This window comes from Poecilia mexicana, unplaced genomic scaffold (assembly GCF_051168715.1).
Source record: "Poecilia mexicana isolate PSO_F unplaced genomic scaffold, ASM5116871v1 scaffold_14, whole genome shotgun sequence".
NCBI classification, from domain to species: Eukaryota; Metazoa; Chordata; class Actinopteri; order Cyprinodontiformes; family Poeciliidae; genus Poecilia; species Poecilia mexicana.
Genome location: NW_028263383.1, coordinates 26,412,117 through 26,437,586, shown reverse-complemented (window position 1 = coordinate 26,437,586; position 25,470 = coordinate 26,412,117). Strand labels below are relative to the sequence as shown.

The following is a 25,470-nucleotide window of genomic DNA, read 5'->3' as shown; positions in this document are numbered from 1 at the left end:
TGGTGCGTCTGTAGTGATGTGGGCGATGTACCAATCTGTTGTAGTGAAGAGAGAGCTGAGTCAAAAGGTGAAATTCTCAATTTGCTGGTTGAGCTACCGTTCCTACTCTCATCTATGGTCAAGAGATCTGGGTATAGTGACTGGAAAAAACTGGACAATATGGCTGAAAGATGTGTCCCGATATGTGTTTCATTTCAGTCGTTATCGATAATTGTTGATTGGTATTTTGCTTTACTTCTTTTTCTCCTCTCATTGTCTCCTGGTTTCATCAGATGTAAACCACTTTGTGTTTGAATTGAAACATGCGCTACAAATGTAGATAGTGTTTTACGGATTGGAGTAAATATGTTTGTGAGAACACACTGCAGGTCATTCTGAATGAGGCGTGAGATTTGGGGAGGTACTTTGACCACACAGCCTTGACGTTTGGACAGGAAAAATATGCACTAACTTTTTGTTGAATATATGAGTGTGTGTGTGTGTGTGTGTGTGTGTGTGTGTGTGTCAAGGGAAGAGGGTGTGTAAGGAACTGGTGGCCGGCTTTGCGTCAGCAGGGTGTGGTGTGATAACAGACAGCTTCTCTCTCTGTCTGAGAGCTTTTTGCCTGCCAGATGGAGACACACCCAGTTTAGCTCCTCACATTCACCGTCTGTGTTTGTGGTTCTGTTGTTGTTTTTTTATTGTTGTTTCTGACCCAACATTCAGGCGACCGCAAGGCAAGAATATGTTACTGCATGGCACAGCTTTTGTTTTTCTGGCGACTGAATTTTAGAAACAAACTTAAAGGACGAGCGATCCCTGGAGACGGGCCGGGTTTGGCTCAATTCCAGTTTACAGCATCTGTTGGTCATTTTAAAAAAAAGCAATCAGTGAAGCAAAAAATTCATAAGAGACCAAATAATCTGAGCTGCAATAATAGAAAAGTCTTAATGATCATTGGATGCATATCCAGGAATTAACTTCAGTTGAAATCAATTGAATTTTTAGCTGTAATTTTTAGCAAAGTCCAGTCATCAGTCAGACTCTGGGCCAAATTAATCTAAACTTTAAATTAAATTGAGGGAGTTCAGTTGGCAATTTATTGCCAAATATGAAAAATTTCTCTATGTAGGGAAGCCAAGATGACTCCACTGAGTCAATTGACTTTGAAGCAATTCCTCGTTCTGAGCAAGCATTTGGTGAGAGTGGAAAGGAACTACTCACATTAAACAATAGAAACCTCAGCAGATTCAGGCTCACTATTTATTTTGTCCCTGCAATGATTGCAAATAATGCATAAATTGAGATTATGGTAAAAATGGGAAAGTGGTAATATGTGGTTATTAGTCTTTAAACAGCCTATGCCTATAGCAGCTAAGCCACAGTCACTTTAAGCCTAGTGTTCAATGTAGAACGGGTGTATGTCTCAGGGAGAAAAACACACCAAGGAGTCTTTTTAAGAAAGACTGAGGACAAAGTCAACAGCACTGTGAGTGAAAAACAAAGCACATCCTTACTGATTGAGGAGAATTAAGAGGGTAAGTAGCAGCAGGTGCTGATCAAGTGTATTGATGAACTGATCGCCTGCGAGTAGAAAAGTCATTAGGAAATGATCCTAAGGATGCAACAGTTGCTGCTTGTCAAACAGAGAAGTGTTGCAAGTCTGTAAATTTACAGAGAATTCTTCCCAGGTGTTGTCTCAGCAGGTTCATCTTGAGGTGAACCCCTGCAGTACTCCAAGGCATTGCAAAATCTCAATCAACTGAAGCAATGGATGTGGTACACAGATAGTCATGCAGACAACAACTACTGAAGATCGTTTTACACGTTGCTACGCCATAGGGTGGAATTTTTCCTGTCCTTGCTTCTGATATTGAACTAATAACATGCTGTAAAATTCCCCCAAAAAGGTCTTTGTCCCTTGGATAATTTACAAGTTAGGTGACACTAGGTGATTTATTTATTTATTTATTTTCAGAAAATCAGATCAAACAAGATAACACATGAATATCATCTGTTCGACTTCAGCTGTGCTTATGTTACTTTTTAGAATATCTTGATATTATCTTTTATGTATGGATGGACAGACAAACTGATGGAAAGGTTTATGGTTGGGTGGATGGACAGATGTATGGATGAATGAAGAAATGGAACTATGGATCTGTGGACAGATGGAAAGAAGATAATGGTTGGATGGATAGTAATGGATGGATACGTAGATGGACATAAGGCGATGGATGGATAGATTGATATATCTACAGAAGGTGATAGTTGGATGTAAGGATGTAAGGACAGAAGTAAATGGACTGATAGGTTAATGAATGGAAAGATTGAAAAAAAATTAAGTTCCAAATTTTTCCAAACTTTCAAAAAAAAAAAAAAATATAAATATATATATATATATATATATATATGTATGTATGTATGTATATATATATATATATATATATATATATATATATATATATATATATATATATATATATATATATATGTATGTATAACTTCCACCAATAAACAGACGGAAATCTTTAAATTGTTTCAATTAACCTTCAATAAAACTTGGGCTGCACATTACAGGAAGAAAAATACTCTATTTGAGACCACTAATTCAAAAAAATAAAAGCCCCCCCTCCCCGTGTCCTCTTGTTTGCATTTAGTGATGTTTTCTCTGCGTCCTTTGCTGTTAAATGTCGCCGTCAGTTCCTACGCATCTGCATGTGAAGCAACGCTGGAAGATTCCTCGGTGACTCTGACCTTGTTTTCATCAGATTCTCAACTGCTGAGAAATTTCCCTTGAAGCATGTTTCTTTGTCCTATAGGAGTTCGAGGAACATGCATGACAGTTCTTGCTGAGGAATGTCAAACACATCTTAGTCAGAGGTATCATGTAATCAGCGGCTAGATCTGTGAACGCCTGACAGCTGGTGATTTGGTTTCCGCTGCAAAGGAGAACTTCTTTATGTTCAGTGCTAGAAGGAAATCTATAGGTTGTCCAAAAATAAAAAGATAATATTTTAATGAAAATATTTTTTAAAATGTATTTTGAGCCTTTTTTCTCAACATTTACAGATTAAATATTTTTTCTTAAGCTTTATATGATAAAAATCCCAACTACATTTTTCGACTAAGAGCATGAAACTCTCACCACCATATTTCACTAGTAACTACTGGTCGGTCTTTGAACTTTAAGAAATTTCCTCCTGAAAGAGTAGTTCTAGCTCTAGGATGTTGGTGTGTTTTCCAACAATGTTTATTATGTTAGTCTTAGGGTGGAAGCATCAAATAATAATGCTCTCTATCTAGCTTTCTACATACATTCAACTAGCTAGTTAGCAATATGCAGCTAGCTAGCTATAAATATTTAGCTAGCTATCAATCTGTCTTAATTTTTGTTCTGTTAGTTAAAAGTTTGTGTTTTTGGTTGTAAACATTTACCTGACTGTGTAAGTCAGGTTATTTATAGAGATTCTCCTTTTAGGCAGTCATTTATCTATCAAAGTTTGTTTTATGGTGAGTCTGTGTTCCTGACCATGATAGAATATTAGTAAAGAGAAAACGGGACATATGGCAAACAAAAGAAGAAACATCTTTCATGAAATAAAAACCACCCTTAAGCTGACAGAGTACTTTAAAGTAATTTTAGGAATTAAAAAAGTTCCTCAAAAGGTCTGAAAATACCATTTTCTGTCTGACAAATTGTTTTTTTTTTTGTCAGTTTGGTAACAAAACAAACCACAGCTGAAGTCCAAATGAAAACCACTGAAAAACGTTCAAAAAAGCTTGGAGAAGTTTTGACTAGGATGATTTAAAGAATTGCAAGAACATCTGACTACTTTGAAGGCAAAAATACACGTGCTTTCTGACATCTTTTTTTATTATGCCACATGCAAATCTAACTTAACACAGTTTTAACCTAATAGCACCACTACATGTGAATCCGTGAAGCAAATTTTGCTGAAGTCATGACACATTTGATGTTTCAACACCTTATGCTCATGGTTCCATGTTGCTACATAGAAGTATCTTGTTTCCTCTCAGACCATCGGCTCACCTCGAACTTTCCGCTTCCTGGGATGTAAGCCCCCTCTGAAGGGGACCGTGGCCCTTTAAGGGGTGTTGTCACACTGTTCTCAGCTGATGCAGGGGTGGAGGGAGTGAAACTGTCAGGGAGTGGCTGAAGGACTGAGATAAGTTGGTTCTGTGTGGCTCGATGTGAAGCAGAAGTAGCCCTGTTGTAGTTCCTGTGCTATTTGAGACTTTATCAGCCTTGTGACGTAACCAGAATGAGTGTCTGCTTACCTTTTTTCTGCTGCGTATTGCAGGAGCTGATGTTAGAAATGATTTCTCATCTGAATGAAGTATGAAGTTATGCAGAAAATATCAAGTTGCATAGATGTTTTTACATTTATACTCCAGCAGTAGAGACATTGATAAAGTTTCTGTAACGTGTCCTGAAAAAAAAACATGTGTAATACTAAAGAAATGGAATTCAAATCAATTCACATCCAACATGCATGACAACAAGACCATTTATAGCAGATCAATTTCAAAAGATTTACAGAATTTGTTGGTCTCACGCCAATGTTGACTTAAATTAAGAGTGCTCAGTTACATGAAAAATAACATCTCGGAACTCTATTTCCCTAAATTTTAAATCCTTTGGTGATATAGATAAATAAATAAATAATCTAGCACAACAATCTTATCACACAGTAGTGAAGCTAAGAATGCGTTACACCACATACAGGCAGATAAAACCTTGATCATGTTGGTACTTTCTCCGACTTCTCATTAAAAAATACTTCATAATTGCAAGAATCTTATGAAAAAAAGGTTAATCATGATGTGTTCAGGTCAGAATTAAATATAATATTCATTTACTTGTCCCTTTTGAGTGAAATTCCTGAGTATAAGAAGCAAAGCGATGTGTGAGTAGAAATGCATAATAAATAAAATGTAAAAATAAATGTTTAATAAACAGAACAATACTTAGGCGTGTTTGTTTTTTATTTCTGTATTCTGTGCAAAAATACAGAAAGATTTGATGTACATAGAGACCCACATGAAAATAGAAACTTTACTAAAAAAAATATAAGCAACGTTGTTCAGAACGAATAAGAGTTTTCTACAACAGAAATGTGGAATATACATTAGATTAAGAGCATAAAAATACAAGACAATAATTTGATTTGAAGCCTTTCTTAGATATACGGCATTATTAAAGAACCACTTCCTTCCTGTTCATCTCTGGATTATTGTAGGTGTGTGTATGAAAGCAAACTTCACTTGAAAAGAAAACCAAAACTGGTTATATTTTCTGTAGACATTCTTGTTGCTCCACTTCATTAAAACTCTGAAAGTGAAAGCCAACAGGCGTATGACCTATCCCATAATTTGGTGTTTTGACTACAACAGCATCAAAATGTAACCAATGTGAAAGACCATAATGACGCATTTTTCAGCTGCGATGTGCATTTATTACAACTTGTTTCACTATTGACTCTTGTTTATTGGATTGGATGGTTATGTGCTGGAGAAACAGCATATATAGGTGATTCAACAGTTCAGCATTCAACAAACAGGGTCCTCAAACTTTGGAGAACTGTACACAGCTTCAACAGCCTGGCTTCTTCTCTCCTTTGCCTGGTCACACACTCTTCATCCCATTCTTCAACCAGCTTTCTTGGGTGTGGCATTAGCATCTACTTAAAAACTTTAAATGATGTCACATTTGTGCAGCCTTTAGTTTGTTTTTTTCCCCATGTGCATGTTTGGGTTTTCTCCAGGTATTCTGGCTTCCTCCCACAGCAAAAACATGACTGTTAAGTTAATTAGTCTCTAAATGTACCTTATGTATGAGTGTGTGTGTGGCTGTTTGTCTTGTTTGTGTCTTTGTGTTGTCCTGTTACAACACAAAGACTCCCTGGCAATCTGTCCAGGGTGTACCTCGTCTCTTGCCCAATGATCGCTGGAGATAGGGACCAGCCCCCTCTGCAACCCTGCAATTACATGCAATACAGGTGATGGATTAGTGGGCATTCATAAGGAAAATGTATTTTTGTGTTGAATAGCAGCATCTCCTCTCCACCAATCCTGAGCAACTGTTGAAGGAGGCAAACACAGTCTTCCCAACTTGAAAAACAAGACTTTTACTGAAATGAGCTTCAACAACCAGTGGAAATCCTATCCCTCCGATCTCTATACTCTGAGATGACTATGGTCACTCACACCAAGCAGGGTTCAAAAGAGACTACCTCCATAGTTTGGGAGAGGACAGGATAGAACAATCTGCCTGTAATTCTTTTTTTTTTTTTTAAAGCTTTTCTAAAAAAAAAAACCTATGCCAATTCCATGCCCAACCTGCCTGTTATTCTGATTTCAACCCCAACAAACTCTTGTGAGGTCACCATACACATACTTTTCAAAGCCCCTTCTCCATTGTCACGTCTCACTCTAGCCGGTTAATGTCTGGTTTGGTTGTAGCTGAGTAGGGTGTGTCTCCGTTGGCAGTGTGTTCCTCACTATGTTGGTGGGAATGTGGGAACTTGGGTGGACCATGAGCGTGCAGGAACTGTGGCTGATTCTCCGATGATGTCATTTTGCGTGTACCCTTCAGCAGCCAGTTTCTCTGGTTGGATGCAGGCTGCCCCATCCAGTTGATGCTGCATGCTCTCTTCTGCCACAATTGATAAAAAGTTTGGAGCTTAAAAGTTGATTGTGGAAATAATTTATTTGCATCTCATCACATACTATGTCCTCTTCTGGGTTGAAAATGGTGGTTGAGATGTTTTTAAGGAGTTTAAAAGTATTGCCTTCGCTCTATCAGCCAATCAACGAATGCAGTCTGCTGTCAATTTCAAATCCCTTGCGCGCAGTACCTGGATAGGTGTGGCTTGTACCAAAAGAGGAAGTACTGCACATGGAGACAAATCTGGCTGGGGAAGAACTGCTTAATGTTAATGTTCCAAAAATCATTTTTAAGTCCTAGCATATAATTACTGAGCACATTTACCTGCAGGTTATATTCCTCATTTACTTTAATTGCTGTATCCAGTTGTCTCACATGTAATGAACAACCTTCAGTCTGTGAGTTAGAGGCCGAAATGCTTGTAATTTTTCCCTGAATGTCTGACAGAACAACATAAATCTAGATGAAGTCTTCAGGACCTTTTGGAAATTCCAAGAGACTTAACTTCCAAAAAGATTAAATATTTGGGGCTACATTGAGGTTTTGGTATTTTAGTGAAGTATTTTTTTGTACTCTTGCAGCCAACCAGCCACCACCCATCTGCCCATCTCATCCATGTCACTTATTAACCAAACCCCACCCTTGCAAACATACACACACACGCACAGCACAAAGTGAGGGAGGGCAAAAGGAGGAAGAAAATTGAGACGGGGAGGGGAAGGATTTGCTGAGCTAAAGTAATGACCTTCTGTAAATTTGTATGTTAACTTTTTGAGATCAAGGACTCTCAAGCCAAAACCTTGTGACCATGATAGCTAGCACAGGCTGTGAGTTTTGCTAGATTTTTCTTCACACCCTTGGTCTTGTACGAAGAAGTTTGTCCTTTGCGTCTCAGGGCTGAGGCCACGCAGGGAGGGGCATAGATGTGTGTGATTGGCGTGTGTGTGCGTGTGTGTGTGTTAGGGACTCCAGTTACAGGAGTTGTGCAATGTTTGGACCCTCAGCTGGAAACCAATGGAAACTGACCTCCCTGTCCTCCAGCAGACTAATCTGGTGCATGTCCTCTTCTATCCAAAGTACGACCCGTTCAGAAAACTGAACCTTGTTGTCACAAATCAACAATTATATTGTGACTTTAAAGAATAAATGAATAAAACAATCCTTTAAATGCAACACTTTATTTAATTTAAATAAGGTTAAAATACATATCAGTATGTAGTCAAAAATATCAGACCATCACTTTTATCGGAAATTCTGAACAAATCTGGTTCAGTTTGACATGTGGACTACCTAGAATACAATTATCACCACCTAAAGCTGTTTTTGAGTAATGACTGATATGATAGAGACATGACTGGTAATATTTTTTATGGAAGTTTGGACTGTACGAAATATACATAAAAATTAGCCTTTCAGTGTTAGCAACAACAGCATTTTGTTGCTGTTAGCATGCTAACTTAAGCATTAATATAACTGAAGTTAACTCTAGGATGCTAACGATAATGTATGCAAAAATTATTTTCTAACAACTTAGATGCCAGGAGAATAACTGCTGCAGTTTTTTTTAACAAGTGTTGGGAAAAACTAACAATTAGCATAAAATGATTGGATTTTAACTGAAACGTGTTGATTGACTCTGAGTTCAAGAACGTAGTTGCAGTAATGATGTTCCAAAAGTCTCAGTCTGATTGTTTTGGTGTTATTGTAATGTGAGAGTTACAGGCACAATGTCCTGTTGTACCACAAGACAGTTTTCGAAGAATAAAAGTTTAATAAGCACCACCAAGTGGCAGACTGGATAATCAATAGCTGTATATTTCAAGCAAACTACAGTTTTTTATGTTTTTGCAAGTTTTTACTTAATTTCTGTTCACCATAGCCCAGACCTGACCTATTTTTTACTTTGTAGAAAACATACCTCCAATAGCTTGAAGAAATCCAACATCTATTGCAACATTGCCAGCTTCAACGTCTCCAGTTTGATTTTTGTTCTTAAACCGAGAGGTGCTCAGGCTTTGAAGCTTTTTATTCAAATTAAAGTCTCGCTATGTTGGAGCACCGTGAACAAAAATATAAGCCAACCAACCAGCAAAGGGTGTTTGTGAAAGAGAAGCATTTTTTTTACACCAACACTCCCCATTACTAGTCAATGAATAATCAACCTGGAACTCTAGTTGCACCTGTTCACTTCTGCCTCTTTTGATTTGTGGATAAGCAAACCCGAGGATGATAAAATCTAACTTACTATGAGGGTTGGCTGCGTAAACGTTGAGGTTCATGATAAACTGTGACATTGTTTCATCTGTGAATTGTATTGCAGGATGTTTAGCAGTGCTGTGAACTTGGATTGAACCCCCAGTGGAATGAAAAAAAGCCGTTATTAGGAGGGAAAATCCTTTCGTCTTGTTTGGTCATTTATTTTCCTCTTTTAGTATCGTAAAATGACAGGATTCCCCAGCAGCAGCTGAATACAGAAAGAGAAATGGAAACCAAATTATTTTCTGTGCAGATGTTGTGTCCAGGTGCCTGTGAATGTGTTTCTTTTTGAGAACTTTTTCAAGAAACCCATGACCACAAGTGAAAGATGTGCGCATATGCGAGCATGCATGGGAACGAAGTGAGGGCATGAACGCAGCGGCTGACTGGGGTAGTCCCACCCTCCCCCCTCACAACCCACACGTGCACACACGTTCACGCACGCACAACACACAAAGCCGGAGGGGGTTTGTAGAGAGGCAGCAGCGACACGAAGGGAGCGCTGACCCAGATAGTCTCCCAGTCCCACCCTCTCTGGCTCGTGCACTGCAAAAAAAAATTTTTTTTTTGCACTAGTATCCTTCCTCTTCATCTGCAAAATTCATCAAATAAGGCTTAAACATGCATTTAATTTCATTACCAACTGCTCTGCATGACGCTAAAAATTATTCACGAGAACAGAGTTGAGCAAGGGTTTAAAACCCAGACTATAGAGCACAGAACGGAAATGGAAAAAACTTCTGTCACAAACTTGCAGTATGACTCTGAGCTCTCATCAGATCTTTGCAGCTTTGCAGCAACAGACTGGTTGTTCTGAGCGGGTGTGAATGTGTGGGATCGTATGAGGATGAAGCAGAGCGTTCAGTTCACGCTCAGCCAGCCTTCAGAGGATAAAAATAGGTTTTAAAAAATGTGGAGATTGGCCTGTTATGAAGCCCAGACAGAGCCAGTGCTCCGTGTTATTTTTGACACACTGTCGACTTACGTTGATTTGTGACAGCTAAAATTAGTCGCTAAAGAGTAGTTTATTATAATCACTTCATTATTTGCTATGATTATTGCATGCAGTTTATTTTACAACCGCTAGTTTTTGCCCATTTTGGTTGAGCTATTGCAGCTGCTGGGTCAGTGCAACTTCATCCCTATTAAGTTTGTTTTTGTTACTATAAAAAAATAAATAAAAATACAGATGAATACCTTTAAATAAATATGTGAGTTGACTTAAAATTTAACAGTTGTACTGATTTTGGTTTCCACCAGGAGGAGCTATTTCTAGGAAAAATGTTTTCTGCAGTTTTCAGTCATATTAAACATGCTAATTTAATGTCAACCTGAAAGCACCAACACTCTCATCCCCAATACAATATGGAATATTTTACACTGGCTGTGAGAGGGAGTTATTTATCCGATAAAATGTATGTAAGACCAGAGTTTGGGACTACGGCTACTTTCACACAAGTCTTGATGCTTAATTCTGTAGACACCACACAGCAGTGCATTGCTTTCAGAAGTAACAATGGATGCCGCCGACTCTGGATCGATTTTTAAAGTTATTCAGAAATGGAGTCAACATTATTGTCACAAGATGATGACAAGACAAACAAAGCTAATAATGCAAGTTCTGTAGAGAAGTCTGTTTGGATGCGAAGTCGGAACCAGGAGTGGTGGGATTGTGATGTGATTCTCTTCATTGACACAGGCTTCTTTCATAATTTTCCTAATTATAACATTCAGCCTTTGCTTACTTCCCAGTTTACTGCGTCTGGGTTCTTGTGGAGCAGAATTATGAAACATGTCTCATGTCAATAACGAAAACGTTGGATGTGACTTGACCTTTACAAACTATTGGATATGTATTTGGTTTAGCACCACATATGGGAAATCAGATTTATGGGTGAGTGAAAAGTTTAGAAGTTGGCCATTCAGACTGATTTGAAAAATGGGTCACATACAGGCAAAAAGTGCCTGTATGTTGCTCATACAGGCAATCTGCTTTGCCAATCTACCGTAAGGTTTAGACTTGAAAGACTCCAGACTTAATTTGTGCTTGAGGTCTGAGACTTGAATCTCATTAGATATGGATTCTCTAATCTTTCTCGATAGCAAATACAAAAAAAATGGCTGGCTGCTGGTTTTTTCTGTTCTTACTTAATACTACTATAGAGCAAGTATTTACAGTCAGTGAGCCACAGACCACGGCTCTGACAGAGCATTTTCTTTCCTTAAAGGATGCACCCTGGACTGGTACTGGTTAATAACAACCCGTCTGTGTGAGTTGTAGTGTTATATTATCAAACCAGAAGGGTTTATATTCCCCACTTTATGGACAAAATTCAATCCCCAAAGTTTTGAGTGATGATTTTGTTTTTGGCTTTTGCCTTTCTTTCATCAGTCTCCATTCATAAAACTGAATGAGAAAGCAGCATTTGCTCGAGCATGCAAAGATCAGAGTCAACATGCATTGTCTTTAACATATGTGCCCCCGTTGTGCTGCCAAATCAGCCCTGATCCATTGGGGCATGGAGTTGAGACCTCGGGGGAAGTCCTGTGGTGTCTGGCACCAGGACGTTGTCAGGACTCTTTAAATCCGGGTTGAGGAGCCTCGCTGGATCAGGCTTGTTTCTTGACATATCTAAGACGCAGGATCTAGTTGACATCTGCATATTTTTAATACTGAATGAACATGTTTTTGTTTTTAGCCGTCTTTGACTTGTTTTTGCACTGTGAGATACTACAATCTAAAACTCTGGGGCCATGTTCAACAATTTAACCCATTAGAAACCTTAAACCACAAACAGATGGTCAGAAATTTATGAAGCAAAGCAGCTGGACCATCAGACTACCTCCATCATGTTTGTTGCAACCCTTTTCTGAAATGCAGTGTTAATTGTATGGCGGATGTGACAGGATGCACACTTTCAAAATTTTTTTTCAAAAGGTATTTTTCTCAAAGTTCTTGGGGAATTTATTTTCTTTTTTCCTTCAGACTAGCCAGCAGCAATTAGCAAACACCGGGATAGAACTGTGCAGCTGCTGAACTTGTTATACAATGCTGAGCAATGCTGGTAAAAATGTTGCTAAAGGGTTAATAGAGAAGACATGTTGGTATAATTTCCTGAAGTTTCAGAAAGAGCAGGAGTTTTTAAAGAGACAGATTCCCAATTTCAACACAGATTGCACAATCAAATTTCTTTTATGTAAAATTTGATATATATAGCATTTTTATGATAAATGAAGATAACAGTTACATGACTGTGCTATAAAAAAGCACAATGTGCATGGAAAATACATAATACTGCCACTTTAAAAATGAAAAAAAAAAAAAAAAAAACAGAAGATATTTGTAAGTGGGCAAAAACCTTTTTAGCCAAGAAGTGACAGATAAAGAAGTGAAGAAACTCTGCGGCCTTCTCTGTTTTTCTCCTGCAATCCTCCTCATCCCAGCTACCCCCATCCCAACTTCCTGTGGTGGGATCAGAGGCTGACAGGGTCACACCCACCCCACCCTTTTTTATTCCTGGAACTCCACAGTGGGACCCCCTGCTCCTGGGTGGGGGGTTCACACACAAGCAATCTTGTCAGTCCTCATTTATACACACAACATGCGCATAGGCTTACCACAGTCTCTCACTATCGCTACTCGTTAGTGCTGCTCTTCACACTCATGCGCATACACACAGACCTAGCTCTTGGCCCCCCTCGGTGCTCTCCTTCCCCTCTACTGCCTTGTCGGAGGACAGATGTGGATCAAGTTGGATTTGCTGAAGATTCTCAGTGTTTGCTTCGACCTGTTTTCAGTGAGAACATGCGTGTGATCTGTAAGCTGAAATGCCATCCAGCTGACTTGAAATCTCTTCTTTTAGTGTTCACATTAAACACTTAACCCCATCTATCTAGAAAGCCAGACAGACTTAAGTTAAACACTCAATTATTATTCACGAATCAGATTTGATCCTGTTATGTTTACACCATGCAGATTTTAAATCCAAAACATTTTTGAAGGGACTAATATTCAGAGGTTCTCTAGCTTCTTTTCAATTGTTCCTTTTTATTGTGCCAGGGTTGCCCTGATCAGCTCTAAACTGTTTTCATTACACACGAGTAGTGACACTTGTATGTTGCCCTCAGTGTCTTGTAAATGACTGCAGATAAACCTCAATCCAAGTCTCCAGACTATCTTTAAATTTTATTTGCCAAAGCAGGCTCAGTTGTGTGTGTGCGCGTGTGTGTGTGCGCGTGTGTGTGTGCACGTGTGTGTATGCGTGTGTGTGTGTGTGCGTGTGTGTGTGTGTGTGTGTGTGTGTGTGTGTGTGTGAGGGTGGATGGAGGGGAGGGGGGAGCAAAAAATAAAAAGATTTGCTTGTTAAATACACACATTCTACTCTTCCATTACTTTATGTGCTTTTTTGTAAAATTAGCTACTTTATTATTTAATTATTTATAGATTATGTTTTTAATCAAATTGAAATGTGTTTTGTTGCATTAAATGTAACAAAACACCAAATATAGCAATGGCCTCATGTAGATTAATTCACCAACACAGCTTTCACAGCAACTGATATAATCAGCAATGACTTCAATATGTCTAATTTAACCTTGTAAATACAAAAATAAACTTGACAAGTTACAATATTTTCTTCAGATTTTGATTTCAGGCAGAAAAGATTTGCATTATTTTAAGGGTTAGCATTAAACACATAGCCTCAGCTAAAAAGATAATGGCTCTAGTTTCACAGATAGCTTTAGCTTTAGACGTAAAGGATTAGCATCAGGTAGACAGCATTATTTTTAGTTAGCGAGGTCACATTAGATTCAATTAGCATTAGCATTAGTTGAAAAAATAGCATTAGCTTTAGGAAGTTGGATACCATTAGACTAGGTAAACATATAGGATTAATGTAAGATAGAGAGCAATACCTTTAGTTAGATATTTATAAGTTGTAGTTGGACAGATGGCATTAGCTTGAGCTAGATAGATAACTTAGCTAGAGTTGGAAAAATAGCAGATCATTTTAGCATTTGTCTGACAGTTATTGGCAGTGGTCAGTAAAAGACATTAGCTTAAATTAGACATGTAGCATTAGCAGTTTAACATTAGTTAGACAGGAGGCATTGGCATGAGACAAATACCTTTAATATATGGAGTTACATCTGAGGAAACAATCCTACTGGATTCTGCAGTTCATAAGTTCACTGGGATAGAATGAGGTTAATATAATGAGATTTTAACATTTAAAGTAGATGGGATAAAACTTGTATCAGCAATTTTAAACGTTCTTTAAAAAAAGTTATATTTACCTAAACCCTTTACAAGGTAACTGGTGTTACTTTACTAAAAGTATATTTAAGAGTTTTTTTAAATGCAATTTCTGCTTAAAAAAAATCCAGTTTAGCCTGGAGAAAGTTCACATACTGTAGTTTTAATGCAGTAGACGGTTTACTTTTCAATCTGCAAATGATCTTATCTCACTGAGTCTAGTTTGCTAGAGCTTTATCTTGTCATCTGCCATTGGTACAACTGGATGTACTGGGGCCTGATGAATGGTAGATGAGATGTCACTATAGTCACTAAAAATTTACAATAGAAATCTTGTCATTTTTGACAAGATTTCAAAAATGAAATCTTGTCATTCAAACAAATTACAAAGGGTAAAAAAATCTGATCACAAATAGTTGAAGCCTTTTTTGCCTTCATGTTCAAACTTCCTGGAAGCAGAACTGAAACACATACCAGTATAGATGAAGTCATGTCATTGTGATGCAGTGATACGTACATCCTGGTTGTGTTGCTGTAGAAGCAACACAATCAGCATGCTTTACTTTCTTTGAAATAACTTTCTGTATCACGTTTAATTCTAGGGCACAATGCTAACATGAGAGATTTCATTCCTAAGAAGTCATTTGTTTTTCACACCAAAAATATACTTTATTCTATGGGAGTCCAGTGAAATATCAGACATAGTCCATTTGTGGGTTGTGTTGTTGGTTTGGGGGGAAGGTAAAGCATCAAGCTGCATTTACCTTTGTTTAGAGACACAGAGGGGGCTCTGTCTGGTCACAATGGACCTGGGGAGGGGGACTTGTGTGTGTGTGTGTGTGTGTGTGTGCGTGTGTGTGTGTGTGTGTGTGTGCGTGTGTGTGTGTGTGTGTGTTCTCTGCATGAGGGTGAGTGGGGTGGTGCTTACAGCCACACCCGGCCTGATTAACTAAGGCCCCACCTCACTGTGGAATCTGCTGGGGCTGGGTAGCATACCAGCATAAAACTCAGCACCATGGCTGAGGCTCACAGAAACCAGGAAAAACACAGCAAACTGGTCAACCAGAAAAGTTAGTTTACAAATAAGCCTCTTTGCATGCAGTTAGTAGGCTTTTACAAATCACCGATTGAACATTTTTGCTTTAGATGCAACCAGTTTAGCCTTGCTTGCACTTAAACATAAGATGCTTTATAGTATGGATGGTCTGATTGCACCAAGACAGTGTTTTTTGTATAAAGCGTATGTCTGTGAACGTGCTGACCTTACAATATTAGGTTATTCATTTATTACTCAGAAACCAGGCCTGTAGCTGCATTCACACCAGCATCAGCTGAAATTATAGGGAAGCGAAACAGAAATTAGACAAGTCAGCATGTTTTAAAAGTCCAAGCAGGGGTTGTGACCTGCAGCACCAACTAAAATGGCACAACTATACTGATTAAAGCTGTGAGCAACTCTAAGGGATGTTGTTACAGTACTTTTAGTATTCACACTGCTTGGACATTTTATTTGATTAATCTGATATAATTTTGTTATAAAAGTATTACTGATTGCACTTGAAAAATGAGGTAACTTTATGTTATTAAAGGTAAAGTTTAAACAGCAATGATTTCTTGGTTAATGTCAAGTTGTCATAACAAAGACATTTTGAATAATGTCAACTTTGTATTAAAAGTGTCATAATTTACCGAATGACACTTTATGACAACAGTCATAAATATTCATGAAGGCTTATTCATGTTCATGACAGGTGTTATGTCATGTTTATGAAGGTGTCATGTCAGTCTTATTCACTCCCTTCAAATAAAAGTGATACCGACATCACTTTCGATCTCCAACTTTGTGTTGAGGGTTACAAGTCTTTTGCAGCCCTTCTAAAACGTCCCCATAGCACGATGCTGCCGGCCTTGTGTTTCTCTGTGATGATGCCCAGTGTTCGATTGGGGACCAAAATTGCAACATTTGTTATATTTTTGACTCCTGCTGTTCACTTTCACACTACACTACGTCAAACGAACCAAACCCTTTGAAAAACCTGTTCCGCCCTGTACCAGGAGCTGCACCAAGAATCACTCAAGAAGACGACATAAAAACTTCCTCCTTCACGAAATGTAAAGAAAAATGGAGTAGCACCAGAATTTATTGGTTGTAATATTTCTCTTTTGTTTTTAGTATAAGATCATGAACCGTTTCTTCTGTTAGTGGCAAATTTGTGTGTTTGTTTTGGTTTTATTTACCCCAAATGCCCTGTGCTTTAGTCCATTTCCTGCTTTTGGAGCGTTCTCCAATCCACTTGGAGTTCACATTTTGATTCAAACTGCATCACAGTTCACTTCAACTGAATCAAGACTTGTTTTCGATTTTTGGTCCTCATCAGAGTTCAATTACGAATTCAGACCTCCCCTAACAAATCGGACTTCCTAGGCAAATTTACTGGAGTTAGATTAAAGCAGATGATGTGTTAGTTTCCCAGTGTTTTGTAGACCCCCAAAAAGCTTCATTCTGTTCTTAGTCCTCCTTTAACATGTTTGCTGTTTCTCTTATATTCATTGTGGCAAACAGGACTTCCTATGACTTTCTTTCAACAAGATTTTAGATGTATTAGAAAAAGTTTAAAGGGTATGAATACTCTTTGGCATAAATTGTCTTCTGACGTTAAAACTCATCCTTGTTCTTGTTTTTTTGTTCTTTCCTTTTCCCTTTCTTTGATGGGTTTTTCCCTAGCATGTTCAGGAGAAACTTCAACTGTCTGTATCTTGTCCTGTATCCATGTGATATAGAGGAAACTTTGCTTTATTGAAGTAGAAGTAAAAGTAAACCATTTAAACGCCAACTATTTCCTAAACCTGTAGATGAATTCATCTCAAAACCCTTGAAGTTGATCTTTTTGGGCTTTACTCGTCAAAAGTTTCTGCTCCCTGATCATTTGTGGGAGAGCTGATGATTTTCTGATGTTTTAACTTATAAAGGAAGAGGAAATGGACAGCAGAGTAATCCAGAGGAACTGGGGTGTGTTGCTTCTCCTCCTGAATGTGTGTGTGTGCTCTTACGTCCTTCTGCCTTGGCACTCCCCAGTCGCTCTCTGAATGTGTGTGTGTGTTGCAGCTTGGCTTCCAGAAAAGGGTGTGTCCGCCTGCCTGCCACTGAAAGGGAGGGAGGGGTCAGTTCACGGCTACTCCTCCCTGCTCTGTCTGTTATTTCTCTTTCGTTCTCATTCCCTCAGTGTCAGCCTCAGGATTTAGGCCTTTGTTTCTCTGTCTCCTCTTCTCTGCTCTCTTCTTTTACTTTAGCTTTAAATTTCCACTCTTTTTAAAAAAACTGTGAGTGTGTGTGAGCCCTCTTCTGGCTGATTTTTAGAGAGGAGGTAAAGCTTGTTATCATCTCTTTTGCCTTTAAACTCCAGCTTACAGATTCCTTTCTACCTTTTCCTTTTTTTTTCTTAGTTTTCTCCTATTTTTCACCCCCTTTCTGTGGCTTCAAACTTTTTTCTTTACCTTCTTCTGACCCCTCCCCCTTCTTCTCCTCCTTATCACCTCCTCCCCTCTCTCCACCTTCCTGTCCTCTGCATCTTCTGCACAATTTGTACCTTCCTCTGCCTAACTAATCGTCTGCCTCTCCTCCTCTTCCTCAGTGCCAGTCGACTCCAAAGCAGAAGAAGAGTGCTGCTGGTGCCCGAAAGAAGCAGAGGAGCCCGGCCAAGCAGAGCGCCGTGACCCGGCAGCCACCATCCTCACCTCCGCCCCCCGCCGCCCGACGAGAGCAGGAGGAGGAGGAGGAGCTGGCTACTGGGCCTCGGCCGCCACACGAGGAAGAGGAGAAGCCGAAGGAGGTGGGGACGCTCACCGTCAGGGTGAAGCAGGAGGAAACGGAAGAGGAGAAGGAGGCCCAAGGCCGGAGAGACATGCCCTCAGTACAGATCAAACCAGAGCCAGAGGAGATGGAGTGCACGGTGAGGAAGAGGAGGAGGAGGGAGGAGGCAGAGGTGGGGTTTTGGGTGGAGATGATTGGTGGATAGAGGAAGTGATGGAGGAGAATCAGTGGGGCGTAAGTAGGCGTCAGCAGATCTAGCTGCAGGTTCTGACGCGTTGGAACCCGTTGAGTCCTCACAGGATTTAAGATAAGATTCTGGTTTAGCAATATTTTGTGATTTTTTTTTTTATATATATATATCTTTGGAAGTTCCTAACTTTAGAAATCAGTAAAAGAAAATCCAAACAGAAGGTGTAAAGATCCATCAGATCAACAAGACTGAGTGAAAGCAGGTTTACTTTTTGTCTAAATTTAAATCAGCAAAACATTCAGAAAGTTTATTCCATGAATGGCTTTTATACGAAACCAGAAGGTTCAGAGAGCCGATACCCCATTTTCTCTCAGTTGATTTCCAACCATTTATTCATAAATTCAACATAGTGAGTCCTCATCATAGACCAGATTCTCCTTTATTCTGTTCTGTTGAAGCTTTTAGAGGTTTACGCTTACTTCTGCTTCTTTTGAGTCTTCTTGCTGCACTACGTACTTCCGCACTGAAGGGTGTTATCAAGATGATGGTAGAGCTTATGTTTGGTGTGATAATTATTAGTGGTGGGATGCCATTAAGATTCTAAATCCAGTTAATTGCTGACTCTATAATTAATTTTTGATAGAATGAGCAACAGTTTCAATTTAAAAACCCATTTTGCTGCTAAATTATTGAATAAATAGACAACTGAGCTGAACAACAAAGATATTTATTGCTTTTAATCTGTTATTTAGGTTATTCCTCTATCTGATTGGTGCAAAGTCCTATTATGCCCATTCAGCTTTCCCGTGTTTCAGGAACCCCTGATCATTTTTAGCATTGGGGACGTCTGTGCTGGCGCATCATGTTTAGCATTGCGATGCTATTTTAGGATTGAATAACTTTGCTGAAGTGTCAACCTGTCCAGGGTGTACCCCGCCGCTCACCGTTGACCCCTGGAGCTGGGCACCAGCTCCCCTCCTGACCCGACTAGGGATAGCCATGTAGGATAAAGGATGGATGGATAATGTTGCTGATATGCTAACTCCTTTTAGCACAACTTCAACACAATAGTAGTCTTTCCAACGTCCCTTTAAATCGTTTTTTGAAGCAATATTAACTCCCAGTGGGCCAAGAGAAGCTGCTTTGTTGTTTCTTTGCAAATGTCTCTTGTGCGTCAGATTTATAGGCACACCAGAAACCTAATAAAAAGGTTCCGCTTAGAACTTTTGCATGTAAAAAATAAATTGTGATTAAATAAAATGTTTAACGCGTTACAAATTGTGTCATTAATTTATCAAGATGACCACATTACAGTCCTGGACCCACTAATTACCTCATATTATGTGGGTTACTATTCCTTATTTTTTACTATTGATTTAATAAAATTAGAGAAAATAAAAATGAAGCCGAAAAATCAGTACAGTAGAGTCTTAGTATTCAGAGCAGTGAAAGAAATTTTTCCTTTTGAATAATTTAGATATGCTCAATGGAAAGGAAATTTGTGAATAGGCAAATTTCTCACAAATTATCTGAAATTACTTTCCACAGAAATATCTGCAAATACTGAATCAGAACTAAGTCATAGAGATGCTATTTTATGAATAATAATAATAATAATAATAATAATAATAATAATGATAACAATAATAATAATGCATTTATTTGTATTGCTCTTTACAAAAACCACTAAGTTAAACACAGCTTTACAATTAATACAATAAAATAAAACAGAAATGACAGTCAAATAATAAAAAATGTCAGAGTCTTGAAGAGTCCTAGGTCAGAGGTCAGTCTTATTTCTAGTAGAAGTTTATTCCAGAATCTGAAGTTTAAAATCAATCCTAAGCTGATTGTGCTTCTTAGAGTTTGTTAGCAGCATTCTGTATGGTTTGGACGTGAATTAGTAGAGACTAGTTTATGCCAAATGAAGGGTATTTTGTTAAGTCCAGTCTCAAAGTTATAAAAGTGTGTACAGCCTTTACAAGATCGTTATAGTTTGAAAACATTTTGGCTTTGGCCAGGAGCCCTATGTGAAAGAAACACACCCTAACCACATCATTTGTTTGCAAAGTTTAAAATTTGAGTCAGTTTTTTTTTTTTACTTTAAGTAAACACTTGATAGAGTTCACCACTGTAAACTGTGGTGAGAACTCTACAGTCTATGCTGAGCTTCAAACTGTTTTCTTCCCTCAGAGAGGCAAACAAGGTAAAGATGTTCTGTGAAGTCCCACTTAAAACCCTATAAAACCTCTAAAGAAATTGACCCAAATGCTTTCATGAGCTTATTAAGGTCACAACAGGTTTAATAAGTTTTTCCCCCTTTAACTTGAATTAGCAACCCAAACTGAACTCCGGCGTGTTTAATCTGTTTTGTTGTTGACTTACCATCCAGAAACAACTTTCTTCATTCTTCTTGGTTGTGCAGGAGGCTCTACTTCTCCTTTTCAAACTTGTAATTGCGCATCTGTTTGGATCCATTTTCACATGCGAGTGTAAACGCTGAGTTGGAGGGTGTGGCCAGGTGCAGCTTATTTGGATTTAAAGTGACAAGAGGCCCTTAAGCAGCTCGATCTGAAAGGAGCTCAGAATGGACAGAACTGATCAGACTAAAATCTCATCAGCAAAGATTGATTTTGCTCAAAAAAATGATGTAACTGACAATGTTTTGTTTGGCCCCTACAACCTTCCCTCCCTGTTCAAGGAAGAATAATAGGTCACCTTTAAAAGAAATTTGAGTTGTCCCACAGGAATCAAAGTGGATAGCTCATAAACACTTTATTTCTTACACCATCTTAAAATTCCCCCTTCTTGTTATCATTCTATCTGCTCGCCTGTTAACATCTTGCACCCTCATTATTGATGTGTGCTAATTAAATATAATCATAAGTACTGTCTGTACATCATCCTGCATGAGAACCATTTTTTGCTGGCGCAGGCAAGTCGCTGCACATTAACGTTTCTAACTGCATATTGAAGCTGATAGGTTTTAGAACCATAACCTGTTATTATCAGAGCATATATGATGCAGGGCGTGAGGATTAATGATAAGGCAATGTTTGTCAGTTACAGGCACGCAACAGCAGCCATTACCTCAGCCTCGCTGTCCAGAGAAAGGCTGGATTGGTGCAGAATATGTTGGAGGACGTGGGAAAGGAGCAATAGGAGACAGACGGGGATAGGTTTCAGATGGAGGGAGGAGATAGGGTGGAGGTGGAGAGGGTGTGGACAGTCAGATAAGAGCAGACTGTTGTCCATTTTGTCTTCCATGTTGCAAGATGAGGACACTTTGTTTTTAAAGGAGAATCCAACAGAGAGGCTTACTGTTGTACAACCCATAATGTATCATATCATAAATCCGTTTACTGCATGATAAATTAAAATGGGCTTGATAATTTCCCATTGGACAATAATCATTAAAGAGATGTTCCCCTTGAATATCGTTGAAAAATGCTGCAAACGTTTTTGGTTTGCAGTACCTGTCACGTTTCCCTTTTCTCTCTGTCTTAGCTAAATGAATAATATTTTTTTAGTCAATCTGTGAGTTTCCATACTTCCATTGGTACGTCACTATTACTATTATATTTGTTGAAAATATCGCAATAATTTTTGGAAAACTTGGTCGTAGTGACCTAGTAATAAGTAATGCTTCTGTTACTTTTGTTAATCAAAATGCAGTCTGAATGTTGTGGCAGTGTATGTGTCAGTAACTTGGTAATTTAAGAAAGTCTGGACTTTGACTATACCAGTCTTTTTTTTTTCTTTTATTTAGCCTTTTTTTTTTATCCAGGTGAATGATTAATAGCAAATTCTTATTTACACTAACGACCTGGCAGGCAGGGAAGAACATCAAGCAGCACATTTTTCCAGTAGACAACAAACATTAGCAACATAGTTGAGATCATAAAACAGTATAGACAATACTGAGACAAAGACACAGGATAAAAATGACATTATATATCTTAGTCGAAACATGTGCATGTTTCAGACAGTGTCTTTAAAAGTTCCAATTGATAAAATGTTGCTCAACTTTAATGTTTTTGAAGCTTCTTTCAGGTTTTTTCCAGCATTATGGAAAAAAACTTTCTGGGAAATTCTGTTGCAGATGTGCTGCTTTGTTCGGGATGATTGTTTGACTCTAGAGTACATTGGTGTTTAGAGAAGCTCATGCTGCCTTGATGAAGCCCAAACCATCACCCTATCACTACCTTATCTTTGTCTAATTAGGCTGATGTAACCTTGAACTTTCATGCCGAGTGTGGGATGGAGGATCTGAGTATGTGTTGGGATTGATGTTTACATGTTTTCTTAGATGTCAAATAGTTTGGAGATGACTATGGGCCTTTACAGGCTGAAGTGAGGCAATAATTACATCTCTAAGGCTGTTGTCCTCCGGTCTTGCCGTTGTGATGGTCTGCAGGATGATTTATGCAAACCCCTTGAAATTATTTGTATAAATCTACCAGCTTTGTGAAAAAAATTGTAAATTTGAAGGTGAATGAGCTTTAACTGACTCTACCAACATAAAATAAACAAATTACAAAACGTTTCAGTGATGCATCATTTCCTGTTTGGTTACACTGCTTCTGTAAATGTCATGGCTTGTCTTCGCTGAAAAATCATGAACGTATTAAGTAACCAGACTCAAGCTGACACATAGAGACCTTGTGCTGCACATTTGCTAAATGGAGAAAACTGCATGTATTTCAAAGCCTTCAGCATGTTCCATCTGATACAAAGCTGGGGTTTTTAAAGGATTTGTTTTAGCAGCCATTTGATTTTTAAAAAAAAATGCAATAAAGGGGGATTGAATTTGCAACAGTTTACATTTAAATATTTCTGGATAGTTTGTGTGTATTAGTCTGAAAGACGTATATTTTTTTTCTAATTTGACATTATTCTGTGCTGGTGTTGCTTTCTTATGTGTTACCAGTTATTGACCACTATAATTTTGATGAAACCGACAATGAAGCAACGTTACACCTGGATCAGCTACACCAAAGTTTAGAGTTCTCAGCATTTATGACAGTTTTCCCTTAATCATAGACAAAGATCTGTTCGAAATAAAGGCCATAAATCTGCTCCTCCTTGAGATTGCGATGTCTTCTAGTAATGTTGGTGCAAAACAAGCTTGGACTGAGGTCTAGCCCATCCTGTACTTTTATTCTCTAATTTTTTCTTGAGAACAATCTATAATTATAATAAGAATTTGAATTAATGATGTCTGAAAACCCTCAAAAACAGATTTTTGTCATGACTGTTACTTTTAATATTTTTTCCACTCCACTTTAATGTCAAAAAAAAAAAGTAAATCCAGTTATTCCATGCAGTTTAATGATAAAAATCACACCACTTTATGTAAATGGTATCCTAAACAAACCTGTTGTATGGTTAGGGTTAGGGTTAGCCAAATATCTGGACACTGAGACCATGGTGTCTTATCACAAAATCCTGTAATTTCAAGCAAAGAAATGCCAAGGTCATGCTGACAGTACCAGTTATTCTTTCATGAACTCTGTAATTCTACTGTAGCTGCAGATGGAACATAGTTGCATCCAAACTTAGAATTTGACTACATGAATTCTTATCAAACTATTATCTTTTAGCCACTGAGAACAACAATAACAAGGATAACACCCAGAAACGACAGAATGTCCGATGGATCGGAAGCAAATTTCTGATTGGAAAAACTTTGAGCGATTTCTGTTCACATGAGGCTGAAAGTGTTGGGGAATGGGGGAGGGTTCTGGTGGAGCCCCTTGTGTTGTGGTGTGGTTTGGGTTAGTGATGGGTGGGGGCTGGGTGGAGTAGTATTGCGTAAGGGATCATTAAGCAGAGGGTGTGTGTGTGTGTGTGTGTGTGTGCGTGTGTGTGTGTGTGTGTGTTGACCACACCTCTGCGGCTGTCTCCAACACAGGGGAGTGGACTTTCCTGTCCGTAGATAAAGTCTCCAGGAAGTGGACCCTCCTGCAGTTCAGAACCTAAAACATCCTACTTAATGCCTCAAAACCATCAGAACCATCATTATTATCGCTGTTATATGTTTACTCTGAAAGTCTGTGCCCTTGGGTAACTGCTTGAAAACGAATAACACCACCATACAGCTGCTACATGCACCAGTGGCTTCCCACATGTTAGAGGCATGCAAACAATAAGCGTCCCACTTTGCTTCTCAGCAGGAGGCGTTGAGCGCTCCTCTCTGGGTCCTGATCTCACCGGAGAAATGGCAAAAAGCTGTAAAATGATTGATTAGCTCTATTCAACTATACAATAAATACCGAGTTAATTATTTTATTTATAAATGCCATAAAGTTATAAAAACAACATTCATTAACTCAAAGACAATGCCGTCCAGATACCGTCATGCACCCAGCGGACCTACTGTTATCTGCTTATATTTATTTTGCAGCTAAATTAGAGCTAAAACATCTCAGCTGTGGTGAACTTTGAACTGTTTTAATGACTGCTTTCACACATTGTCAACTTTATACAGCAGCCATTTTTCACATATATGAAGGAAATGCAGTAACCTCAGTTACTTTCTCAAGTAATTTCAAACTGATTTTTAAAATTTATCAGGAAATAAAGTAAAACATGTCACTAAGCTTGGCAGAAGATCAACCTACTATCATTGTTAGCTGAGTTGAGGCTCAACATGTAGCTGTATGGGAGAGATCTGAACACAGGTCAGCATTAGGCCGCAGTAGACATCGCTAAGAAAAAAGCTAATTGTGCTAACTCTATAATCATCTGTTCCGCTAATGCTAAGGCACTACACCAACATAGTATTTAGCCGAGCCTACTGCTAAAACACTAACTTTAATTGAAGTTATATCTGTTCTTGAAAGACTATTAGATGTTTCTATCTGGATCCCTGCTGTCCTTGTTTTATTTTATTCCTCTGTGTTCCTTGTTTGAAATAAAGTTATTAGGAGTAAAAAGAAAGAGGAGAAAAAACGGAACTGCTGCATGAACAGTCTTCACCCACTTCAAAATAAGAGCATGCATATAGACTTGTTGGTACTTGAAAAAAATCAATAAACCAAACTTCTACAAAGATGCCAAACTTTGTTCAACTGCAAGTTTACATGCAGCCAAGTCAGTTGGTGCTTTAGAATTTTAGAAAAACATATTTAGAGGAAGGAGACGGGCGGATTTGTTGATGACTCATAGACGGAGGGATGGATGGATGATGGATTCACAAATGGATGGATGGAGAGATGATAAATTGATAAAAGGTGTTTCCAGTTCATATGCTGATGAACCAAACATTGTGACGTTGAGTCACC

General features: G+C 38.5%; 1 protein-coding gene across 1 annotated transcript in view; it reads left to right on the top strand.

Moving 5' to 3' along the window:
• The window catches only part of klf8 (Kruppel like factor 8), a 70,762-nt gene that overhangs the window by 17,812 nt on the left and 27,480 nt on the right, over positions 1 to 25,470 (top strand). The window contains exon 2 of the mRNA XM_088012436.1: positions 17,816 to 18,133. Coding sequence (XP_087868562.1) covers positions 17,816 to 18,133 — 318 coding nt within the window. The remainder of the gene's footprint in view (positions 1 to 17,815; positions 18,134 to 25,470) is intronic.